Here is a 25,976-nt window from a genome sequence, read left to right as displayed (position 1 = left end):
GCCTTGCTCCAACTACCATGTAAAAATAAGACAATTCCTGTGATTTGACTCTCATAACTGTCGTCTTTCCACAGTCTTCATACTGGCCCAAATTATAACGCTGTTTTTACCATATTGTATACGTCCACTGTCTTTGTAACGTTTGCACCCCTGCCTTTAAAATCCATTACCTTGTTATAACATTACAGCCCAAGTTAAGATGAAATGTACATGTATTGTGTAAATTCTTGTAGATGCTGTATGACACTACCACTCATGTTTATTACATTTAAAATAGTCTTTAAAGAATGTATTTTGACGATAATGTTGTTGCTATTCTCTTAAAACAGTTTTGCGGTTTCAGGAGATCCCATCCTTCTGTTTCCCTCCCCGAATTCCAACAAACACAGTGGCAGGCGGATGGCCCATAGTCCTGCTTGAGCGTCTCCATAGCAACAGCAGCCTCAAACACTCAAAGAGTGCATTTACACCAGCGCAACTTCAGATGGTGATACAGAAAAATATACATAGCAATAACACCGATGAAAAGTAGCTGTGTATGTTTTGCAGGAATTTTTTGTTAAACTGATTTAGAAGAGGAGAACAGCAAATAAATGAGAAATAAGCAGCTGGGATTAGTAGATTTAGTTTGATTTTAATTAGATTTGATCAGTTTCAGTAAACTGCAATTAACATTTAAGTTTAGTTTAAAAAAAGTGTAGTTAAAAAATATATATAATTATATAATAAATACTGTCATTCAAATCCTTTCAGATAGGCCTGTTCTCATTTATATAATAATTATTGCATAAGACATAAAGTACCATAAAAATTAAAAAAGGACGTTTTCCACATGAACAGAATAATATGAATAATGATTTTTTTTAAATAAAACTTTCACTATTATATAGTATCTTTTTTTTTTTTTTTTAAATGAACCTAAAAATATTGTGGCATCTTTTATCAAATTATTTTCATGTCAGATGAATAGTTTCATCATATTACTGCGTGAACATGAATACATTTGGTTATGCTTGTGAAATTAATGGGTCAGATCAGGTAGAAATAGTTCTTTAAGGTAACTCATTTTCACTTTTTACAGTGAATATGTTTTTTTAAGGGGATGTCATTTTGAAAAGTTAAAAAGAAATGATTCAAGGAAATTATATTAATTCAAAAAGCAATATATACCGTCCAGCCTTAGGGTCTTGGTGGTTAACAGACTCAAGATCAGGGTATACATCATCCACAGGCATTCAATAACTCTCATGTGAAGTTCATATAAACATAACGCAGGACAGATGCGCTCCATTCCTATCACTGGACAGAACCTTCCAGCTGTCCAGAAGTTTCCATAGCAATCTGCTATTTCTTTTTGTTTTTGAGGAGGACTGGAAATAATCATTGCTCTGCTTTATATCAGGTGTTCAATTAATGACTTCAGTATGGAAATGTTGTAAACCGTCAGGTCTGATCAGACAGATGTCATAATTCATTAGGGCCCTAGAGAGGGGTGAAGAACCGCTCACAACTCTCTTCGGAAGGTCAGGCTGACAACTCGGGGATTAAGATCTCTAGTAACATGCTGCGTGGAGATAAAACAGAACTTAGTCAAGGCTGCAATCTTGCAAAGCGCATCCAGCTCATTTAAAGCACACTAATGAGTCTTAATGTGCTTTGCAGCTGTGGGCGATCAGGCTGGACTATTCAAATACACTTGCCACTGCAATAGTGTTTGTTGGACAAAACATGGCATGTAGGTTTTTTTCTTCTTTCTCTTCGTTTTCACGAGATATTTTTTTTTGTGCTGTCAGAGAAAACAGATGGGCAGCACCAATAAAAAAAGAAAAGAAAACAGTGGAGTGTCTCCAAAGTTGGCTTTTTGTCCATTATTCTGTTTCCCCCTCAATTAAAAAGATCCTTTCAGATCTTTTCAGAAGCACAATGGACGTTAAACAAAAAAAAAAAAACTTTTAAAGAAAAATTATTAACATTTTACCAAGCTACACCATTTTTTCCCCCGACAAAACACGCGTCCCTATCAATTTCTGCACATCAGAGGTTGGGGGTAAAAATCCAGACTCAGACGGGTCTCTCCGCACTCTTTTTTAGCCTCTGCTTCTGTCTCCCATCTTCTCCTTAGGCCATGTTTGCCAGCTACGTCCCTGAAATCATAGAGTTAATAGGAAACCGCAAGAAATATGGTGGTTCCTATAGTGCGGTAAATGGCAGAAAGTAAGTATTCAAGGTGCCTCTGTGGCCTCGGTCACAGCAGAACCCCTCTTTGCATGCCCTTTTCTTTTTCTGTTCCATGCATGTAGGCCATGTTTGCTCGCTACGTGCCAGAAATTGCTGCTCTCATCCTTAATCGGAAGAAATACGGAGGGAGTTATAACTCGACACGAGGCAGAAAGTAAGTCAAAATCCAGAACCAGGTGTGGTTGTGTGACTCAAACTCCCCCTTCTCAGATAGAGAGGGGGGTTAGTGCAGACAAAAAATTGTAGGACAAATGAAAGTCACACTGTGACTGGAGACCTTGGCCATCGAAGCCACATGTCCATGCCCTTTGCTCTGTGTCCGTGGCTTCTTTTTCGTAACACATCTGCTGCATTTTAATTTCATTACAGTGACTGCTGTTGGTTTTCCATCCGTTATGTGCTGCTGTAGAATGGGTGTCTGTTTCGTATTTGTAATATAAATGAGCACAGTAAATGATAGAAAATGAAATCATTAGCTCATAGAACTAGTTTTATGATGCTCAGATACAAGACGCTGTTTACTTAGTGTCATCATTGTCTTGTGTTTGATTCAATTTTCTGTTCTTTGAGTTCTACTCGTCATGCTTGATCCATCTCTCGCATGCTCTCTGTGAATGGATGTCTGTTGGCTTTTTTGTTTGTTTGTTTGTTTGGTTGTGCATGCTGCAGTGAGAAAAGCCTCTCTGGCTGTGCGTCACTGCTGGCTCATAACCTCATCTCCGTGTGACATGACTCTGGCCCTGATCTTCAGTCAGCGCACACCCTGAATGCTTGGATGCCTCAGCTCTCGCACTGGAGCTGCTCCATTGCAATTGGCTTGCTTTTTTGCCCCGCTTGGTACTTTTATCATGTTCCGTTTTTTCTTTTCCTTTTCAAAGATGACCCCTGAATGTGAATGTGGATATTTTAACCCCCCCACCCCCCACTCGTTTTCTGGCTCAAACACGGCCCTGTCATCAGCACAGCGATTCTCCCAAACGCCCGCGTCTTAAGTTCCAGAGCCCTCTCTCTCTCTTTCTAGCGTGCGCACTATTTCCCAACCCATTACGCAGCGTGAAACAGGCCCACGGTCACGTCCGGCTTTCATCATCTGAATTTGAGGGCAAATACTAAGCCGGGAGAAAGTCATTAGGAGCCCCTTTGTTTGATGCCGTTTCGCTGTCAGTGAAACAAGATTGATGAAATGTTATGTTTGGCCTCGGCCCCACGTTTGGATTCGCAGTCTGGTGTTGAGAGAAGGCCTTGTCAAAAGAGCTGAGCCTCTCTCTTTCTCTCGCTTTCTTTCTCTCTGGCTATGCATGCATCTGGTTGCAATTACAGTAGGCTCCAGCTCTCTGGCCGAGCAGAGAGACAGGCACCAGGCTTTGCCTTATTGTTTAAATATGCATGGGACTGAGTGCTCATGAACGGACACATCACGACACCTCGAAATAAATGTGTCGAGATATTTATTTCAACTGTCAGCACATTTCCGACAAGCTCAGGCTGGTGCAAAATATATACGTTTAGAGTCTAATTCTGCATAAACTCACAAAAGTACAAGAGCCTCAAGTAAGAAAAAAAAAAAAAAAAAAAACCTTCCATGAGTAGGTGTTTATGAATAAGCTTTGGAAGCTGCATAAATGTTATATAAATGCTGATTATACTAATGTTAAGTGTAGAGTTTATCTTGAATTAAAGATTATGGATTATTTTGTTATTATGGATAAAATAGTTATTATTATTATCATTATTAATAAAAGTATTCTTATCATATTTGTGGGAATAACCTGGAAGCAGCGAAACCAGGTCTATTTTATTCCATTTTACTTTTCTGCATAATTATTTAATATGCAGATCCATCTGTTAGCTTAATAACTGGGTTCCAGATTGACTAAAATGGTCACAAATAGGACAAATAAAATTATAATAATTATCTAGTGTGCAAACATTAGTGTATCCATATGCGATTTTTTTTCCAGATCACCAGATAATGTTAATAACTGAACTGTAAGTCGTTTTTTTTATATGTCTGAACCAATAGTATGATTGGTTGTTTATCATAGTGAAGTGACAAAACTTTGGGAGTAAAGACTAGTTGGTGGGATTTTTCTTTTTCTTCTTTTTTTTTCTTTTCTTTTTTTTCAAACAGAAATATTCTTAAACAGTATTTATGATCAATGTGGTTAGTGATGGACAAATTACTATAGTGACAGCATCAAGTTATATGTACACTACTGTTCAAAAGTTTGGGGTTAAATTGAAGAATGCAAGTGACAGTAAAGACATTTATATTGTTAACATTTCTACATATTTCAAATACATGCTGTTAAAAAATAAATAAATAAGAAATGTTTCTTGAGCACCAGATCAGCATATTAGAATAATTTCTGAAATATCATGTGGCACTGAAGACTGGAGTAATGATGCTGAAAATTCAGCTTTGATCACAGGAATAAATTACATTTTAAAATGTATGAAATAGAAAACAGTTATTTTAAATTGTAATATAAAATAATTTAAATCACAATATTACAGTTTTTAATGTTTTTTGATCAAATAAATGTAGCCTTGGTTGAGCATAAGGGACTTCTTTCAAAAACATATTTTAAAAAAATCTTACCGCCCCAAAACTTTTTAACAGTAGTGTATAAAAAAATCATAATCATAGTCCATATACTATAGTCCCTTTAACACAGCACATGTCTTTTGTTAAAAGCTAAAGATGCTGTGCACTCACTGAACTGAAGTGAACAGCTATCTTTAATGAGTGATTTTGTAATTTGTCAACTACAAAAGTAATTTGGCTTAAATGTTTCCGTTTAGAAATCAATAGCTCTTTAGTCATTTTTTTTCTTTTTCTTTTTGTCTTGAGCCTTGACACTACGGTCATGGCGTATCGAGCCTTGCAGTAGTTTGAAGTGTAATCTCTGCCATTGAATCCATGCCACAGCCAGGTTTGTGATGGCTGTTTATGTCAGCAGCGTGTTCTGGTGATGTTTAGCCATCAGATCTGGATCTATGACTGTAATATAGAGCAGCGTTCTGTTGGATCAGGCCGGGGTCTCTGTGGTTTCTATTAGAGCGCAGATGAAACTGACATAAACCCTGAGTGAACTCTGAGCTCATGCGCCTCCTCTGAGCTTCTCTCCAGAATCGAAGCCACACCAAGTATGTGGAGCCGGCACCGCTTGCCCTGCAGCAGTCAGACCAGGTCTGTGTTGGCAGGAGCATGCATGGAGTAAGAGTTGAAAAGAGGGTGAAATGGCATGTAGAAATGCCATTACTGATATGGCTCTCACAACGCATTAAAACGAGTGAGATCAATGGAGGTTTAGTCATCTGGCTTCCTGACTTCTGCTTAGGTGTGTAGGGGAACTATCCATGCATAGCTGACAATTTGATGTATAGTCTGTGATGTTGGACAGCTTACTGCATTGAACATTCTCCTGCTAGTTATAAGGCTGAGATTTAACAGAAACTTATATTTATGTATAACCTCCTGGGTCCCAGCAGGAGAAGAAAAAAATATTCTGCATGAAAAACATATGACAAAAAAAAAAAAAAAGTATGTTGAGGAAAATAAATCAAGGCATAATTAAATTAAAATATATTTAATTGTCTTTGAATGATCAAGAGTGTAAATATGAATGAGCAGAATCTGAATTTAATAGGTGTTTAATGCAAATTAGTGTTTTCCAGCACTTTGACAGTTTTTTGTCAACTTCAACTAAACATGCATGATCCAGACTTTGCATTTAAATGGATAGTCACCCTAAAATGTAAATTATCATAACTCGCGTCATTCCTAATCTGTCTTTCTTCTCTGGAGCACAAAAAGAAGAGAAACAGTTTTAGATTTTAGTGACTTTCAAATTTCCCTTTTTGTGTCACAAAAAGCCTTGTGTGTTGTCATTGTTAACTAAAACTATTATATTATTTTCATTAATTAAATTATTTTCATTAATTAAAATAAAGCTAAAATAAAATAAAAATATTAGATGGAATTAGAAATGTTGCCTTGTCAACTAACTGATAACAAGTTTAAATAACATGTACTGAAACTAAAACTAAAACTGAAATAGAATATGAATAATAGAATATATAAATAATATTAGAACAACACTAATATGGGTTTGGAACGACATGAGGGTGAGGAAATGATGACAGAATTTACATTTTGGGTGAACTATCCATTTAAGTTCTCAAATATGTTATAGAATTATTTGTTTGTATAACGTTCACTTTCTGATTATTCATTACACAATTTTTATTAACATGGACAAAAATGGGTGTTCCCAACTGTGTCCAATTATGATTGATGATAACAAAATATGGCAGCTGCTATTTGCACTACCTGTAAATAGTAGTTAGATGGTATTTATACTTAGTGCAGATAGTGACAGATAATATTTGCACTTCAGTGTAATGTATTTATTATTATAATATTATAAAGTTAGTCTAATTTGTGTAAATAGCCTCTGCCATAAGGCAGGCTATTTGTACTTGGTGTAAATAGACACTCCGAAATAACAGTCCTAATGCTCCTAATGCCATAAAAGTTTTTTTGAATTGTAATGGCCAAACCCCTAAACATTTGGTATCACTGTAAAGCCTAGAATGTATCTTTACACTCAGGAAACCATTTTGGGAAATTGGGAAACCATTTGTCCTCTACAGATGAAAACATGAGTTGCTGGGTCCCAGAAATATAGTTTAACTTAGAATTCATATGCAAAAATTTTGCCCATCACAAACCACATTGACTGGCCATAAAACCTGCTTAAACCTTTTTTCAGTTCTTGGACACTTGGGATATTGCATTGATTCGTATTTATTTGTACATTAATTTTTCCAGTTTAATTAATGAAAAAGCAGGTAGTCAAAGCAAACACTCTGAAACAAACCTTATGAGAGAGATTAAAACTGAGCCACTCTTGTGATGTGTAACAATTAACCAATCAAGAAACATAGGCGTCAATGGTCGATTCTTAACCTTTTACATTTGGTCCCCCTAGTGTTAGATATCTGGTTATCATTGAGCAATACCAAGCCTTACAGCACATGCTGGGAAATTGCAGTAAAACAATGACATAATGAAGTGTTTTTGAATAATTACAGTAGTTTAAAGAGGTGTTACTGGCTAAAGAGTTGCCAAATTAAATTCATTATTGTTCTCCTGCATCAAGTCATAATGATGATGGAGCCCTGGCTCCATATGGACTACACATGTCCATCTCAAGCTCTGTTCTCTCTTGGTTTGAAGAGAAGTGCAGGCATTCACCCCTTTCATCAGGTGACGTTCTCCTCACAGCTATCTGTTCCTAAAATGTTGTTTATGCGCGGAAACCGGCTTTTCGTTCGGCTCTGAAATGATTGATCAGTTTAAGGATTAGAGCAGTATCAATGGTTTCGCTGCTGAGGCTGATGTTCGAGCTTGTTGTTTTTAATTTCTTCAAATTTTGTTTACGATTTCCATATTTTTGTTGCTATTTTCTTGTTCATTTTTATTTGGCTTGTTTCACAGTGCATGCCGGGAACTGCCCTTCTGCATTTGATTTGCTCTGTTTGTGCATATTATTTTAACATTTTATTTCACCTTATCGTGCGTAACATTGTGTTGTAACCCAAGTGTTCTCTTCACTGTGTGTTGTTCACAGTGTAGTGTTTTTAGTGTGTGTATTTTAAGTTGACGACATCTTAAGTGTGTAGATATGAAGTTCTTCCAGTAGTATTTTTTTTTTTTTAAACATTTTTATATTTTAAATTTACAGTTTTCTTTTCTTGTTAAAATGCTCTGGTGTTTATTATTCATATTACTTTTAATCAGTGATTAAAAAACCTTTAATTTATTTCCCCTATTTGTGAACAATATTGTGGCTATACAGTCATAAATCAGTCAACAAATGCCAAGACAAATGCTAGACTTACAAGTGCTATTGTAAGTCTTTAAAGGTGCACTCAGTAATTTAAGATAAAGACACTCACATGAAGACTAGTCATATCAGCAGCCTAATAAAAGCTGCTTTATTTTACAGTGGGTCTCATTGAGGCCCACATGTTAAGATGACATGACTAGTTCAATATTTACCTCTATGTTTATTGCTGTCTTGTTATTCTTTAACTAACAAACAAACAACAAACAAAAAAGAATCAACCTTTGATCAAATCTACAATATTATAAAGAATTTAAATGAAAAAAAAGTCAAATTATTCTGTCAGAATTATATCTGATCATTTCAACACCAATACAGCCCACAATGACATTAGTCTTACCTAATAGTCTTTTGCATGGTTTTATTTCTTGTATTGCTTTCATTGGCAGTACCATAAATATAAAGGAAAAAAACAAACAAACAAAAAAACTCCCCCACAGTGGTGAAACACAATCAGTAGCACAGTCACGCACCACTGATGGCTCATCCAAACATGGAGACAAGATGTCTGACATAAGCCGAGACAGAGTGTATTTGTATCCCTGCCAGAGACTCTGCTGTTCTAGAGTAAAAAGAGTGAGAGCATTGTCATATAAAACCCTCCGATTTAGCTAAAGCTCACAAATGGGCATTTTTGGAAATAGGAAAACATGAATAATATGTCTCTCATCAAGCCACCCCTTTGCCAGACACTGTTGGCTTTAGACCAAGCCATCAACTCAACAGAGTCTTCTCATCCCAGGACAGTCAAGCATGCAATTACTACCACTCATTAAATACAAGAGGCCAGATCTGTGAAGATCATTATGTGTGATAGCATCCAGACACTGCACTCATAAAGCCTCATCGGGTCCCTCCGGCAAACAGAGATCCGCTTAATGTTTGCCCTGGATCTCAGCACAAATAAGCACATCTCTCCAGCACCTGAGAGAGCACAGGCACATACACCCAGTTACAATTAAGGTCAGCAGCCCCTGTTCTTTGTACACATTGAGTCTGCTGAAGGGAGAGAGCTAGTTTGGACAGATTTAGATTGATTACCATGCACGGTTAAAGCTCTTGAGACTTTGACCACAGCAGTATTGGAGTCATCCAGCATGGGAAGTGAAGTGATCCGCAAAACCCCATGGCTACAGCTCAACTCTTTAACCTCCTGTTGCATAGAAGCTCTGCTTGACAAATAAAACATGGTTATTGTTCTGCAACAGTAATAGAAGTGGCCATTAAGTTGTTAGGATAGTAATGATGGGCCGTAATCTTTTATATGAGTCAGATCACTGCACATGTAAAACTCTTGAGAACAACTTTGGTGTGTAATTTAAAGTGCATTGGTGTGTAATTTAAAGTGCATTAGTGTGTAGTATGGTATATAGTTTAAAGGCTTGAAAACAACCTTCAGTTGAGGGATTTCTCAGTTACTCTTTTTGCAAGTTACATCGCTGTGCCAGTTGGTGGCGACAAGTTACTTACTTTGAGTCATTTACTGAATCTATTTGTTGAAACACACTTATTTATTCAGCACTGAAATATGTGACAGTCTTCATGAGTGAATCATTGACTCAGATTAATTCAGAAATGAATCAAGTGTCATTTATAAGTGAGTCACTTAATCATTGACTAAACTGATTCAAAACACAGTGATTCATTCAGAAATGAAACAAGTGAGTCGTTGCGTCCGAAATCGATACTTCTTTAGTATGCGAAAAACAATACGCCAAAAGAATAGCACGTCTGAATACACAGTATTCGAAAAAACGGTAGGCGAAAAGTACCCTGATGACTTACTATTTCTGCCGAGATTCTGGAGTGTACACTGGTAGGTCACATGACAGTAACAACATGGCGAGTGTAATACATCTAAATTGTGTTCATACTACCCATATTCATACTATATAGAACATACTTTTTTATAACTGTCTCAAAGTAAATTCAAATGTAGTCCCTACTCAGACAGAGTTTCGGACACACTTAGTGTCTTCATGAGTGAGTCACTGAATTATTTACTCTACCATTTTGTTTAAAAACACTGATACAGTACATTTATAGATGAAACAAGTGAGAGTGTTTATTAGCGAGTCACTGAATCGATTTCTCTACCAATTTGACCAAATACTGATACATTCAGGAATGAAACAACATTATTGTATATTACTCTGAGATGAAACAGTTGATCCTGTTAAGATTTTATTTTCATTGGTGGAACAAAAATAGACAACTGACAATGTTGTGTCTAAAATGTAAGTTACTCAATATGAAGTAGCTTGATAACAGCACTCTTGTTTGTGTGATATTTGCTTAGTATCTTTAACTTTAGCTAATACTGCACAGACGTGCTATTTGAGCGCTGCCTATATAGCCAGTAGATGTCAAGGCAACTCACTACTAGGTTTTGGAACAGCTCTAGAGTATGAAACTAGATCTTACTATAGAGGCAGAATAAATGAGCCCCAGAAGACCGTGACCTCTGGAACAATCCATTTGAGTCTGTTTGTTTGTTCCATCTGATGTATCACAAGTTTTTCATTCGGTGCCTGTCCAGAGAAGTCATGGTTAGAGTTCAAGGCAGCCACAGATCCAAAAACAATTTAACCACTTTTGACAGGGGTTCCGATACATGTCAGTTAGTACTGATGTACATGTCAACATGCGTCTTAGCACAAGGGTGGTTTGGCTACAGAGACATAGCTTATTAAGGACATTTGACAATCCAACATTAAAAAGTAAGATTCAATTTTGTTTGCCCTGAAAAATTCAAAGCACTTAATTTAGTGTTTAAACCATGTTTATAAATATGAGGTAAAGCAACATATGCTATTATGACTATAACAGACAGCAAATGTTTGAAAGCCACAACATTTAATGGTTTCAAGACATTTTTGGTTATTATTCTGGACTTTTTGCTTTTTTTAGGATATGCCAGAGTTTTGTTTTATTTTATGTTGCACTCTTCAGCTGAATTTTCCCCCTTACAGGCATATTGTGGTCTGTGGTCATATCACGCTCGAAAGTGTTTCCAACTTCCTTAAAGACTTCCTACACAAGGACAGGGATGATGTCAATGTAGAAATAGTTTTTCTTCATAAGTAAGTACAATTCCCTTCGGAATACATTTTATGAGATTGATGGAGCCTTTGCCCACTGTAAAGAATATAATGACTGTGTGTTACTAAAAAAAACAAATAAATCACATATAGTTGCCTGTTTTTAAATAACAAGGAGATCAGCCAGTAACTAAATCTTTTTTTACATTATTTAGTTTGACGCACACATGTAACATTGTTCCTTTGAATTGAAAACATTCTCAAAATGGCAGAGCTTTACATCACTTGGTTAATAACATACTTTCTCTTTTTTCCATACTCTAGTATTTCCCCTAATCTTGAGCTGGAAGCCTTGTTCAAACGTCACTTCACTCAGGTGGAATTCTATCAAGGATCTGTCCTTAACCCACATGATCTAGCAAGAGTGAAGGTAACGTCATAAAAACATAGCATTTCTCCCATTTTGGTTTAATAATGGTATCATACACTGATACATTATCTAATGAATTTGTTTATTACAGACACAGAATCGTAGGGATGTTGTAGAGAATAATGCAGGAGGTTGTTAGTGTCCATTTTTGATGCTGTTCTGAACACTGCCATCTCACCTTTTCTTTTCCATCTTGTACAGATCGAGTCAGCTGATGCCTGCTTGATTCTTGCAAACAAATACTGTGGAGACCCTGATGCTGAAGATGCCTCTAATATCATGAGGTCAGTTCGGTGAAGGGTTACAGTTGGCTATCAACTCTAGACACATTTCAACACATCTTGTTTTGTGCAGCAGCATCACACTCACTAGAGACATCCTGTAAAACAGATGTATTGAAAGCTGATGTCTTTCACCCTCCTGTGCTGTTAAAGAAAGGTGTGAATGGGATAGTCGGCATCTCAGGTCAGATTCGCACATGTTATATACCTGAACACTGATGAAAAGAGCCAGGAGGAATTTCCTTTGGGATGGAGTCAACTAATATTGCTCTGAAAGAGTGTGTGAAGGGAGGGCAAACATATTTCGTTTCCTCTTTTCATGCTGAAGATGTTCCTTAGCCATGCAACACACAGAATTGCACACAGTCTGGCCTGTTTGGAAAATGAAATATTAATTTAGGCATGTCTTGGAATGCTCTTTTGAACTATGTGTTATAGAGCAGCTTAATATGGAAATAAATTCTGCACCTCTCTTATGAGACTGGAGAGAAATCCAGACTAGATTTCACAGTAAAGTCACACTGTTCTGCCACATATCACAGGCTTCTCTATGGAAATAAAAGATGAATTGGTTTTTTATTCATTCAGCAGATGCTTGCTTTTAATCCAAAGTGACTAACGATGGTGAATACTGGGACAGTCCTGGAGGTTAAAGGTGCACTCAATACGTTTTTGTTTACATGTGGGAGTGACCTGCTCCATGCAGAATAAAACAGATTTTACTAGAAGATTAATGTCTAGAGTTTTCTCATGTGAGTGTAAGTCATGTTGATGATATTTCTCGAAAGTGCTGTTCATATACTACTGTTCAAAAGGAGTTTTTTTTAAGAGAAATAATACTTTTATTTAGCAAGAATGTTTCAGATTGATTCAAAGTAACAGTAAAGATAAAACATGTGTGTGTGTATATATATATATATATGATTGATATTTTTGTGGAAGCACCAATACATTTTTTTCAAGATTCTTTGATAATTAGAAGGTTCAAAGAACAGCATTTGGTTGATTATATATATACCCTAGATATATATTTGCGCTCCAATCAAAATACTTTCTCAAATCTCTGATGAATAAAATTAAGTTCTGTCCTCATATTCTTTTCCCCCTGAATATTCAATTTAAGTCAGAAATGTTTATTTCCCTTGCTGCAAAAATGCTGTTTCATGTTGACTTCTCTCCTTTTTTTTACAGAGTAATATCTATCAAGAACTACCATCCAAAGATCAGAATAATCACTCAAATGTTGCAATACCACAATAAGGTAGGAAGTGTATTTTTTTGTTTTGTTGCTGTCAAGTCAAATCAACAATAAAATGTTGAAGACCTTAGCAGAAAGATTACAGTACATACAATGTTACAAAGAGGCTATACAAATGATCAGAAACGTGACTTGTGTCAAATAAATGTGCCATATGAGAACAGGCCCTCAGATTCTGCTTTCCATGACAATAGTAAATTTATACGTTCAAGGGAATCAAATACAGAGTATGTTTAGTGCTTATGCCCTATTAAACCAACATGAACACAGCTTTGTATTCATCAGGGAGCGCTGGAACAGGAGATGGATGTTAATGACTTGATGGATGTTTTCTGTTCATGGGACAGTTCACTCGAGAGCAATTGAATGTCAACTGTAGACAACTGTTTTAGAGGACTGTCAGACAACCTGCTGTTTTAGCAATGAGATATGATAGTGACGTGCTACTGTTATGAGATTTGCGTTATCAGTTTGACAGATTTATATAATCCAACAAGGCTGTGGAGACCAGGGGCTGTTGTAACACGTTGTGTTTTGACAGTGTTTTGTACAAACCTTAATATAATGTATAATAAATTCATGTTTATTTGCTACAAGTTAGTACAGAAAACTACAACTTCTCTCTAAACTGTAAGAAATATATTGATTTAAAAAATGTTTTTCATTACTACACTTGTTAGACATCTCAGCTGGGGACATTGTTAACTTCCCCTTTTCTCGTCCCATGTGTCCTCAGGCCCATCTGCTAAACATTCCCAGCTGGAACTGGAAGGAGGGTGATGATGCGATCTGCTTGGCCGAGTTGAAGGCTGGCTTCATAGCCCAGAGTTGCCTGGCACAGGGCCTGTCCACTATGCTCGCCAATCTCTTCTCCATGAGGTCATACATCAAGGTACCGTCAGCCCGTCTTGTGCTTTGATAAATCCCGTAGAGTAGAATCAGCCTCCATCCCCACTTCAGCTCAATCACCAGAGCCATTATAGTATTGAGTAAATCATCTTCTGAGCCTGGCGGTCTCATTTGGGACGTACTCGGGACGGCAACACAGCAATGCAGCTGCCATAATGAGGTAATTTATATGAGTCAATGGCATGGTGGAAGTGAGGATGTAAATTAGTGGTTTTTCCTCTTTCAGAATTTACTGTCCTCCTGCGTGCCGATAGAGCTGGAAAATGCGAACCATGTGCATGTTTCATAGTCAATGAACGGCACCCCAAAGCCATCTTTATTTATCGTCCAACTGAACCAGACTGCTCAGAGACGTATGGATCGCTCTTTTTAAGAAAACACTAAATAAAACGGTCTGAGGCCTGAATGGCTGCAGTGAGGTGGTGGGTTATTATCAGGTGGTTCAGATTTGGATGGAGCTCTTTGGAAAAACAGAGAGATCAAGAGAGGGCATGAGTGAGCGATCAGACTAAAGAATTTCACAGAGATTGTAAAACGTATTCTGAAATCCGCAAAGGGCTATATTTTACTCTCTTTGATTTTTTTTCTTGACTGCGCAGGCTTTCAACATGGAGAGCAACATTCTCGTGTCATAAAGAGATGAGGAATGACTTTATAATGACTGTGTAAATGTGGCATGTGTGGAAACATCTGCAGGGCACATCACTCTTCTCATAAAAACCCAGAGGAGAGACAGCCCAGACCACCCATGCCAGAGTGCACTGTACGAATACACATTTCTAACCTCTCTGACCCATGTCCATACTCACAAAAGACAACACCAAAACACTTTCTTTAACTGTCAAAAAAGGAAAGTGTATCAATATGGTTGCTGATCATTTCTTAATGGGTCCGAGCAGTGAGATCATAAAATGTATAGAGATGCTGGAAAGCTTCCATTATTTCCATCATCTGTGCAATGAAAGGACTTTGTAAAATAGACTCTGTCCCAATACCATATTAGCTGCCTTATTGTCTACATTATGAAGATCCTATTTTCCATAAAATGTATGCAAGTTATATTTAAAAAGAAATGTTTCTTGAACACCAAATCAGCATATTAGAATGATTTCTGACGGTTCATGTGACACTGAAGATTGGATTAGCTTGGATTAGGAATAAATTACTTTTTAGAATATATATATAAAAAAACAAACAAAAAAAAACAACAAGATATTTTAAATTGTAATACTATTTCATCGTATTACTATTTTATTGCATTGTTGATCAAATAAATGTAGCCTTGGTGAACATAAGAGACTTCTTTCAAAAATATTTAAATCTTACTGACCCCAAACTTTTGAATGACATTATAGTTGGCTTTAATATTGTCACTGTATTAAAATCAAAACGTTATTAAACACTGTTAAATAACTGTAATATTTAGTCATATATGCACATTAATTATCCTGTTATTTTCTACTCACAATTGATGTTAGACGTATACCTTTTTTTGTAATTCAGTTTTTTTTTCTCTCAGATTTCCCACAAACCCCCAGTTTGAAAACCGCTTAATAAAACATAGAAACATATACACATTAATACTGAAACCATGTGATATCAGATGTTATTTTTTTTTAAACAAACTTCTTCCCTATGATATATTGATAGAGGCACTGGGAAGTACTATTTTCAGTTCTGTAGTGCAAACACAATTTCTACTTCATTCATCAATTGTATTATCCGCTTTAATGTTCAATAATCATTAAGTATAAAGATTGGTCCTTTAAATGTAATTGGCAACCAAAACAAAGCATCTCTAGTGGTATTAAACATGTCTAGCTAATATTTCTTGTTGTTCTTAAGGTGTTGTTTTTTGTTTTTTTTGGCTCCCATCTGAAATATCTTCAGTCCATTTCTGTCAGCAACTTCACATAAGGCACAGTGAGACAACAAGACAACATAGACAATGTGTGAGAGTGTAAGGCCCAGTCTGTCTGCTGAATGAGTGGGGTTAGAGAGGGCCGCTTGTGTAGACGGCAACATGACTGATTTGAGTGGGCATTCAGGAAGCAGAGCAGAAGGGTGTTACCGGGAGGTGTTAATGAGACCCACACCCCAGAGATGCACACATTCACACAGCCACAAACACATTTGCATTATGTCTGTTGTCCTAAGTATAAATTTCTGATGTGTTGTGTCGTTCACCAAGAATAATATCGCTAGAACGTTCAGCGTGACTCCTTTATCTGGTCTCTTCAGGTTTAACAAAAAAGCAATAAGCAGAGGGGATTCGGATCAGGCTCTCTGGAGGGACTTGAGGAAATAATTGTTCAGTCGGTGCGAGAGAACACGCCCGTAACACTTACTTACATCAGCTCTGACAGGCAGGGAGCCTATGGTAAATGGCTGCCATCTCTTTAGGACTAAATGACAAAAGTCTACCCATTAGTGCCGCCCTAAAAGATGCCTGCTCCGGAATGCGAGTGCTCTTAGCCTGGCAGAGGGAAAGAGAGTTGGGCCTGGCTTTGAAAGCATCTCTCTTGACTGTCTGTCAGATAGACGTTGGCTTGGCAAGATGGCTGACTAATGGCAGAGTGTTTGCCTAATAGCCCCGCTGCTTATCACAGCCCCACCCGCCCCACATCCCGAGACGCATGTAATGAGAGGATGATGAAGGGACCAGCTGGGATTTGAGACACGCAAATATGCCTGGCCTTTATTCTCACTCTCAAGTCTGAAAAAGATTGAAATGTTAAACAAGTGAAAGGATGACACTGAGAAAGAGAGAAACTTCAGAGTGCAAGACGTGTGTATGCTGTGTTCTGGTATGAGACTGTACACAATGCCTCTTAGTCTGAGTTGATGCCATATTTAATTTGATGCGCACGAAAAAAACCACGGCTTTTAGTGACTTAATTAAACACTATATGTTCAGTAGTATGTAATATTCACAACCAACAGCTTTTTGTCCTCTGCAATTTTTGGGGAATGACACATTTGTAAAATAATAGTTCACCCAAAACTGAAATGGCTGTTATTGCTCGCTCTCATGTTGTTCCAAGCACATAAGGCTTTTGTTGATCTTTGAAACACAAATGTAGATACTTTTAATGAATTTTCTGTACCTACCCAACTTTCACTCTTCAAAAAGTTAAGATGGTTAAACGAATCTATATAAATCGAGAAGAGAGACAATTGCTTTATAAGATGAACATTTAATTTAGGCACATTGATAAACATTGGTAAATGCACATACATAGAGCACCTCAATGATAAAAGCTCATCCGTACTTGCTTGACACTCAAGAACAAACCTCATTGGTTGTTTTGTGTGTCAAGCAAACACGGTTGACTTAACATATGTGATGAACTTTATATATGTTCATTGATTAACGTTTCTATATTAATAAAAGCCTAAATTAAATCTGTTCATCATAGCCACCTTATCTTTATTGAATGAGCAGGCGTGGCCATTTGTAACTTGAATGTGTCTGGCTTCCAGTCATTCACTTCCAGTTATTTTAATTGTACAAAAACAGTCTGTTATGCTGCTTTATCTGGCAAATTGCTAATTTGCTATCATATTATTTTAGATGCATTGCCATAATCAAAAACACACTGGTTTGTACTGCAGATAGTTTTACCGTTTACTGCACTTTGTTATACTTCTAGTTATTTATTTATAGCGGCTAATGAATCAGAGGTTTCACACATTCAAAGAAAAGAGCTTACTTCCACGTTGCAAAATAAGGTGGATAAAGCAATTGAGTCTTTTCAAAAGACTTAGATTAAAACTTCTCAATTCATATGGATTTCTTTTCTATCTCTTTATGAACATTTTGAACTGTCAGAGTTGTGGGTGAATCGACTTTCAATGTAGGGACAGAAATGACTCAGGTTTAATTAAAAATACCTTCATTTGTGTTTCAAAGATCAACAAAAGTTTTACGGGTTTGGAACAACATGTTAAGTAAATTATTTCAGAATTAAAACATTTGGGTGAACTATCCTTTTAAGTCACACCTTATTTTCGTCCACTGAAAAGAATTTGATCATGTATTTAATGTTGTTATGGCTGATTAATCCACTCACATCAAATGAAATATGGTGTCTTCCCTGACTGTTGGTATCTGAATCCAACTGTTTTTGCCTTGTAGATTGAGGAGGATACCTGGCAGAAGTATTATCTGGAGGGAGTAGCTAATGAAATGTACACTGAATACCTGTCCAGTGCCTTTGTGGGGCTTTCATTTCCTACAATTTGTGAGTAAGTATGCTTCTGCTCTAAAGCATGGGAGCTTTACAGCACTTTTTTACAAACACATAATAGTAAGTATCATAAAGGCTCTCATATATTCTTGCTTTTTAATATAATGCCAAATTGACTGCAAACCTGAACTATCACGTGTCCTCGCATGATGTGATTTTCAACAACAAACAATTTGCCTGTCCACGCTGAATGTGAAACTGCTGCTTGACACAATTACAGCCAGTCAAATTTGATATTTAATGTACTGTTACAGTATATGGGGCAGGATTTTGAACCGATGGGATTTTATGGTGATAGACTGTTCTGATTGCAATAGATGAACTTGAAATAGTTTTTAAGGTCTAATTTAATGAAACTTATGAATTTAAATAGCTGCTTCTGGACACTAAATGTCTGTTCTCTTTTTCAGGCTGTGCTATGTGAAGCTCAAGTTGCTGTTGATTGCTATTGAGTACAAGTCAGAGCAAAGGGAAAGCAGGTTTGTCCCCTTTTGGTCTTCAACTCCACCATGCACAAAACACGGACCAAAGAGGGGCAAAGCAGTTGTGTCCCTCATTGGTCCTGCATTACAGTTCTCCTATTTAACTTGCTAGAAATTATGTTGCAAGAAAAGGCTGGCAGGTTTTCATCATTAAATCTCTCTGCAAATCTCTCTGATCTAATCTGGTTTCAAATTTAAATCGCTCTCATTGAGACAGCAGCATGTTACGTTCTGTCACTGGAGGAAGTTCGCCTCAGCTTGACTGACTGTCTGTAAGAGTCACTGTGAAGCCAAAGAGCCATGACATCTGCTCAGACTCACTGTGCTGTATTGATGAGGGTTTACTCTCCGAGTAAAGAGCCTTCTATCAATAGCACTTCTGTGGCATTCTGTTAAGTGACCCATTGGAACTAATAACATGAAGTACTCTGTCTCAGTAACTTCGACTTTGCCAAACCCCACCACCCCTTCCTACATCCACAACCTGTGTTCCAATGTTTCTGTACACTGTAACTCTTACTAATACATTTTATGTACACAGTAAGTACTAATGAGTGTGGTTTAGAATACAAGATGGCCTGAAAACACACACACAGCCCAAATACTAAGAAGAAGATCTGGTACTGTTTGTTCTCTAATAACTCATGATATGCAACTCGCATGCAGTTTTTTTTTTTTTTGTGTGGTATATGGGCTGTATGATAATATATTATGGGACACTAGAAATGTGTCTGTAAACATTCTGCTTTTCCATTTATTCCACTGTAGATGGATATACTGTATTGGCTAGGCTAGACTTCACATTATTTACATTAACATGGAGGATTCCATGGAGGAATGATAAATGAAGTGTATAGAAAAAGTATAGGATGTGTATGGAAGAAATTAAAATTATTTTTGTGATGAAAGTTTTTATTAAATGGTATTTGTTTGGCAAAACTCAGTTTACACAGTTGCAACGTTTCAAGGTGCTTTTATTACGGAACTCAACTGATGTGCGGTCACAGGTATGTGACTCAATATTGTCCATCTATTTTATAACAGCTTTAAAAGCGGGTAATCCAATCTGAATTTATAGTCGTAACTATCCATTTTATATTAGTTTTATAATTTCTATGATGTTACACTCAGGTAATATGTTTTTACATTGATGTCATACTTGTTAGATTTTTATGAATAAGTTGATCTTTTAGTTTTTCCAATTAGTTTAAAGTTAAAAAGACTAAATAATCAAAATAGATGAATTGTATCTCTTTTGTAAAGTAATTCTCTTTATTATCGTAAAGTAGGTATAGACATATAAACAAATATTTTTCCTTTGAATTTCCAGCAGGAAAAACAATATTATAATATACTGTTACCATATAATAAAACGACTCGCACTGTGATGTTAGAGTTTGCTCATACCGCCCACCATTACAGTAGTTACAGTATGAACTAGTTTTTTTTCTCGTCGTTTAATTCACCTACTGAAAATCTTAAACAGAACCTTATTTTTTCCCGATATCACATAAAAGTGCCACTCATGTCCAGTATTATCCGTGCCAACACACAAAAAATAAATAAATAATTTGTCATTCTGTGTGTTGCAGTTCATATTATTTGATTACTTTCTAATGGATGGCTATTAAACTTTGGTTCATAACTTTGCCATACCACACATAATGAAAAAACCTTTAGAGGGCACAGCATTATCCTTTAGCGTAACTCTCAATTTGGTGTTCTAGGCTGGTCTAAACTTAGAAGAGCGCTTTGGGATTTAGATCATATTGTTCCCTTTGTAGAACAGATGAGTTAACCAATGCGAAGTGGGTTTTTTTATGGTGAAAGTGACTGTTTTGCCCTCTACTTTAGAGTCCTGATCTTACTGTGCAGATACAGATGACTGACACCTCGCCTCCTTTTTTCCCAGTCTATGTTTGATTTATAATGTTTTCTTGTTGTTTGCAGAAGCAGAAAGCGGTATGCCCTCTTCATTATCTCACCCCTCTACACTTTAGATCAACTGTGGGAGAAAATCTTAAGGATATTGTACCACCTCCCTCTCAAAAATGGCCAAAATTTCTCGCTATCTCTTATATTGTGATTCTCTTTGTGCTTAATGCACTAACTTCTTTGCAGGCAGAGAGAGTAGTTGCTATTGTTCGATTCACTTGTTTCTTTGTCTGTGCTGTTCACATATCAACACAACGTTTATCCACTCCATGTTCGTGCATCATTGGTTTTTGTTCTAGACTTCCTCTCCTTTCCATTCCTTTTTTCCCTGTTTGATTACTTTTCAGTTTTCATCAGCTGCAAATCATTTCTGTCCGTGTCTTTTTCAGCGTTGTGCTCTCCATGCCAACAGTACTTCATGTTTTTCTCACTTATTTCGTAATGCACAGAGAAAATTGCCCTAATCGGAAAACAACTGTACTCAGAAAATAGTGTTTTTTCATTAAGAACTGATGTGTCTCAATATGGCAAGTTTTACTTCACGCAGTTTTAAACGCTAAACACTGACTGGTTATTAAAGGCCACACTATTCATGGCACCATATTTGCCTTTTCTGTCATTACCACTCTAACACTGTATTGCGTTTGTGTGTATTTGTGTGTCGGAGTGAGTGTGATTTGTATTTGTATGTGCGTATGATATGTTGATTCTGTCGAGTGCGTGTGACTGAATTGTCGGTCTGTTTGTCAAAGTTTGTCTGGAACTGACTTTCATCATGTCCCCAAATGCCTGTGCGTCTCTGAGTAGATGTTTATGAAGTGAGGTCACTTCCTGTCAGTTTGGTGTTCTATACAACAATCCAACTGCACAGAAGTTACTGCAACAGTTTGCATCTACGTGTCGCTGTGCGATGGCTGCACCTGCTCTCTTTTAGATGTGCTTGGTTGTGATGCCTTGGTAACCGCATGCCCGTATTCTGTCACGTGATGTGTGATGCTTGCTTTGTTTCCCAATAATATGAGGTTTGATATGAGCGGAAGCCTCCATTTCCATGCAATCAGTCTGTGATCGACCCATTGCATAAGGCTTCTGTCTGATTTAGTGTCAAATGTTGTGAAAATCTCAAATTTGGGGAGCAATGTATGTGAATATGTCAGTGAATGAGTCCATTTGTATTCATCTTCTGAACAGCATGTCAAATATGCTGCTTCTCGCTAAGGGGGCTATTTAATCAGATGTAAAGCTCAGTGATAAATAACCCAGCACAATAATTTCAAGCAATACAGTGAGCTTTGACATTTTCATTAACTGACCAGCCAACATCCGCTTTATAATGGATTAAATCCCCCTCTTTCGGCCTTCATTTGCAATGAAGTGGTTATTTGACGAGCCCAGAGGAAAGGATTTTGATAGACTACATGTATCAAACGGTAAATAAGTATATGGATTTTGGAGAGCCAGTGATGCTGGCCACCTTTTTGAATCTATGGAATAATGGGATGTCTGTCATGCACCTTTCCCTTTCGTCTGGGCTCTCTGGCCTTGACTCTCTAGTCAGGCTGGGCAGTTGTCAAGTGTTGCAGCCACCACTTAATTCATTGATGATTCCTAACAACTGGCAACCATTGATGGCTGTGTTGTGTCATCCTGTCTCTGTCTAATTAATGGGGAATGATACAGTGGTTCAGTAGTGGCTCTGTCTACACTGTTGAACTTCTACAGTTACAAACCAGACTCTCCCAAATATATGGCAAAAGCTGACATTGAATTCATAATCAGCAAAATTTCCTTGCCCACCAAGCTTAGGTTTGGCAGTGACTAGTAATTTTTCACAATAGCCTGGGATTGTACAACCGCTGGGAGCCAAACCTAGAGGCAGAGGTTGCCTTAACCAAACAAATCCTGTTATTTACTTAATTTGATCCAGAAGGCTTTGTCATTTTGACAATAAAAAGAACAATTTAAACCTATGAATTCTCATTTTACAGTTGCCATCTTTACATGTTTTGAATTGATTATTTTTTAACCATTTGAACATTAATGGGCAAAAGTACATTTTTAAAGAAATGAAATGTATCAATTTATAATTTTTTTATTCAGTTTCTGTATCTGTTTATCATATTATAATAATTTCTGAAGAATCACGTGAGACTGGAGTAATGGCTGCAGATAAGACATAACAGGAATACATTTTATTTTTAACAAATTCAAATATAAAATATTTATTTTAAATTGCAGTAATATTTCTTTTTTTATCAAACACAACTGCATTGAGCATAAGAGACTTCTTTCAAAACACATTTTTTTTTACAAATCTGATTATCTTAAAATATGTCAGTGCCATTGTTTTGTCTCAAGAAGCACACCAGTGATATTTTTTTCTAAGGCACATTTATAAAAGCCTGGTTTAATCTGGTCCTGGTTTAATCTAAGCCCTTCCTTTGAAATCAGGCCTATATGTGTTACATGGTTTACTGAAGCTCATCTATTCCCTGTTAAAACAAACTGCAATTTTAATAATGATAATAAATACTATAGCAAGATGATATTACATACAGCATTTCTGCTGTATATAACAGTCAGTAAAGTTAAACATGACGGAAAAAATATTCAATGACAGAAACTTGAGAGACATTTGAGTGACAGATAGTGATTATTGCTAGTGCAGCCTCTGCCTCTGTGCTTTTTTTTTAAAAATGATTTCGCCACACAACAATAACAAAAGTAAAAATAATAACCATGAGCTGAGGCTTCAAATGATATGATATCAGAATGTCTTTAACATAATTTTCAAATTAGCCTGTCCTGTTTGAAAAAACATCTGTTATCGCAGATTCAGAGACCCAGGATGCATCCTGAACTCTTGGTGGGCTGGTCATTCTCTTGCTTTCCACTGAACTAAAGCAGGAATTCAATAGCACTGCTGTGTGACAATAGACCTCACGCTATGTGTTTCTGAAGGCCCATCAACCAGAACGCCTAGATTGTTACAATTGAACACCCCAATTTTAATTCTTTCTTTTGTCTCATCACCCAGACAATTAAATCTAAGACCATCTTGAGAAAAGAATTAAAATGGGCAAGTCATGCTGTTGTGTGCTGTACTGTATTTGTGTGAAGCCAAGTGGCCTAAGCAGTATTTCTTGAATAGGTCCCTTTCCCTGCAGCTTTTTTGACAAAAGTTCAATTCCAGTATCAAAATTTGAGGCAGTATATTTCTCATCAGTTTCTCAACAAGGTCCAAAAACATGTGTACCATTCCTCTTGATTAGAGTGTTTGCATGTGCAAGATTGATTTTCTTCATGGTAATGAGAATGACCCTCTTTCTGACTGAACAGTATTCTCATCAACCCCGGAAATCACGTTAAGATGCAAGAGGGGACATTGGGATTCTTTATTGCCAGTGACGCCAAAGAGGTGAAAAGGTAAATATGTCCACAGTCCATCAGAATTACATGCACTCTTGTGTTTGATTTTTGATTTTTAATACAAATGAAAACTGGGGTGGTGTGGCGCAATGGATAAGACACATCCCTTTGGTGTGAGAGACCCGGGTTCGAATCCACTGTGAGACACCATTGTGTCCCTGAGCAAGACACTTAACTCCTAGTTGCTCCAGAGGCGTGCGACCTCTGACATATATAGCAATTGTAAGTCGCTTTGGATAAAAGCGTCAGCTAAATGAATAAATGTAAAATGTAAATGTAAAACTGAAAATTGAAGGACACCCTTTGAAGCAAAATGTTCAATTCTTTACTGTCTCTCTTTAGAGCCTTTTTCTACTGCAAAGCATGTCATGATGACATCACAGATCCCAAAAGGATTAAAAAGTGTGGCTGCAAGAGAAGTAAGTACACCCGACCATCCCTCCTTTCTGTCGTGTCCAGTCTGATCGGAAAGTGTCCACCAACTCTTTTTCACTTTGTAGGGCACTGCTACGTTGTGTAAAATGTCAGATGTTGTTGGGGTTTTTTTGTGTGTGTATTTTAGCTTTTTTTTTTAAGTTAAATTTGAAAGCTTTCATTACATATTATAAATAAAATTATAGGCTCATGTCAGTTTCACTCTTAAAAGAATAATAATAATAAAAAAAACACTTGCAAGGCAGCAAAAGAATAGTATTCAAAAAGTTCAGATTTTAGGTTTTGGTTCTGCTCTTCCGCTCACATATTATTCAATTCACAAAAACTAAATTTTAAAAATAAAAGAAAAAACTTACAATTATTATGTTGGTAAAGTACATATAAAGTACAATTTAAATTTTTGTAACTATAGTGCTTACATTTGAAAAGAGCCACTCAGCCTTCTGCCCTTTTTTTAAACTTTTTGAATTTGATGGCTACCCTTCTCTCATTTAGGGTAGTAAAGTTTAAATCTGATGTGCGCTTCAGTATTTTTCATAAAAATATTTTCAGAATTGATAATAATTACAAATGTTTGTTGAGAAATTAATCAGCATATTAGAATGATTTCTGAAGGATCATGTGACACTGAAAACTGGAGTAATGGCTGACATTTCAGCTTTGCATCACAGGAATAAATAGCATTTTAAAATATATTAAAACTGTAATATAATATTTCACAATATTTCTACGTTTACAGTGATTTTATTAAATAAGTAAAGCCTTGTTGAGCATAAGAGACTTCTTTCAAAACATTAAAAAAAATCTTTGACCGATTGTATATATGCAAAGAAAATCACGTTTCGAAAGTGTGAAAAAATTGATGTCATGTGACTACAACTATATACAAAACACATTGCTGCCTTGCAATCACTAAAAAGAAAAATGCTAAAAATATGAGAGCGATGAACTGTAGAAACTAGTGCCTTCATCAAAAACAGACTACCTTCAAATTAGAGACCTAGAAAAAGAGGGAGAAAGATGACAAGGTGAAAGAGAGAGAGTCTTGAGAAAAGCCAGTCATCAGTATGCTAATGGTGAAGAGAGATACAGATGTAGAGAGGGAATGACATGATTAGCAGGGCTGAAGAGAGAGGCTGTCAGCTCACGGTGGCATCAGTGGGAGAGAGGCGGAGGTAATGACACCAGTCAGGTGGAAAAACAAAAGGCAAGAGCAGCTTGGCCCACCCTTGCCAGACACACCGAAAACACACATCTTGGCCCAGGATCATTTTACCAATCATATCCACCCAGTTTACCCAGACCGCCCAACGCAACTGCCGTTTGGAAGCGCCACTGTCATGTCCCACTGCTTCAGCCTGGCAAAAACACTT

General features: G+C 36.8%; 1 protein-coding gene across 6 annotated transcripts in view; it reads left to right on the top strand.

Annotated features, from left to right (window-relative positions):
• kcnma1a (potassium large conductance calcium-activated channel, subfamily M, alpha member 1a) overlaps positions 1-25,976 on the top strand; it is a 185,309-nt gene that overhangs the window by 119,378 nt on the left and 39,955 nt on the right. For 3 of the 6 annotated variants that reach the window (XM_079855910.1, XM_079855908.1, XM_079855907.1), the window contains exons 10-20: positions 2,123-2,214; positions 11,126-11,236; positions 11,519-11,624; positions 11,826-11,908; positions 13,097-13,166; positions 13,900-14,055; positions 18,211-18,320; positions 18,733-18,801; positions 20,755-20,766; positions 24,079-24,165; positions 24,511-24,587. In XM_079855910.1, coding sequence (XP_079712036.1) covers positions 2,123-2,214; positions 11,126-11,236; positions 11,519-11,624; positions 11,826-11,908; positions 13,097-13,166; positions 13,900-14,055; positions 18,211-18,320; positions 18,733-18,801; positions 20,755-20,766; positions 24,079-24,165; positions 24,511-24,587 — 973 coding nt within the window. The remainder of the gene's footprint in view (positions 1-2,122; positions 2,215-11,125; positions 11,237-11,518; positions 11,625-11,825; positions 11,909-13,096; positions 13,167-13,899; positions 14,056-18,210; positions 18,321-18,732; positions 18,802-20,754; positions 20,767-24,078; positions 24,166-24,510; positions 24,588-25,976) is intronic. The other 3 variants (XM_079855912.1, XM_079855911.1, XM_079855909.1) reach the window with 1 other exon arrangement.

This window comes from Squalius cephalus, assembly GCF_949319135.1.
Source record: "Squalius cephalus genome assembly, chromosome: 21".
Classification (NCBI taxonomy): Eukaryota; Metazoa; Chordata; class Actinopteri; order Cypriniformes; family Leuciscidae; genus Squalius; species Squalius cephalus.
This window is presented reverse-complemented; position numbering and strand designations above follow the sequence as displayed.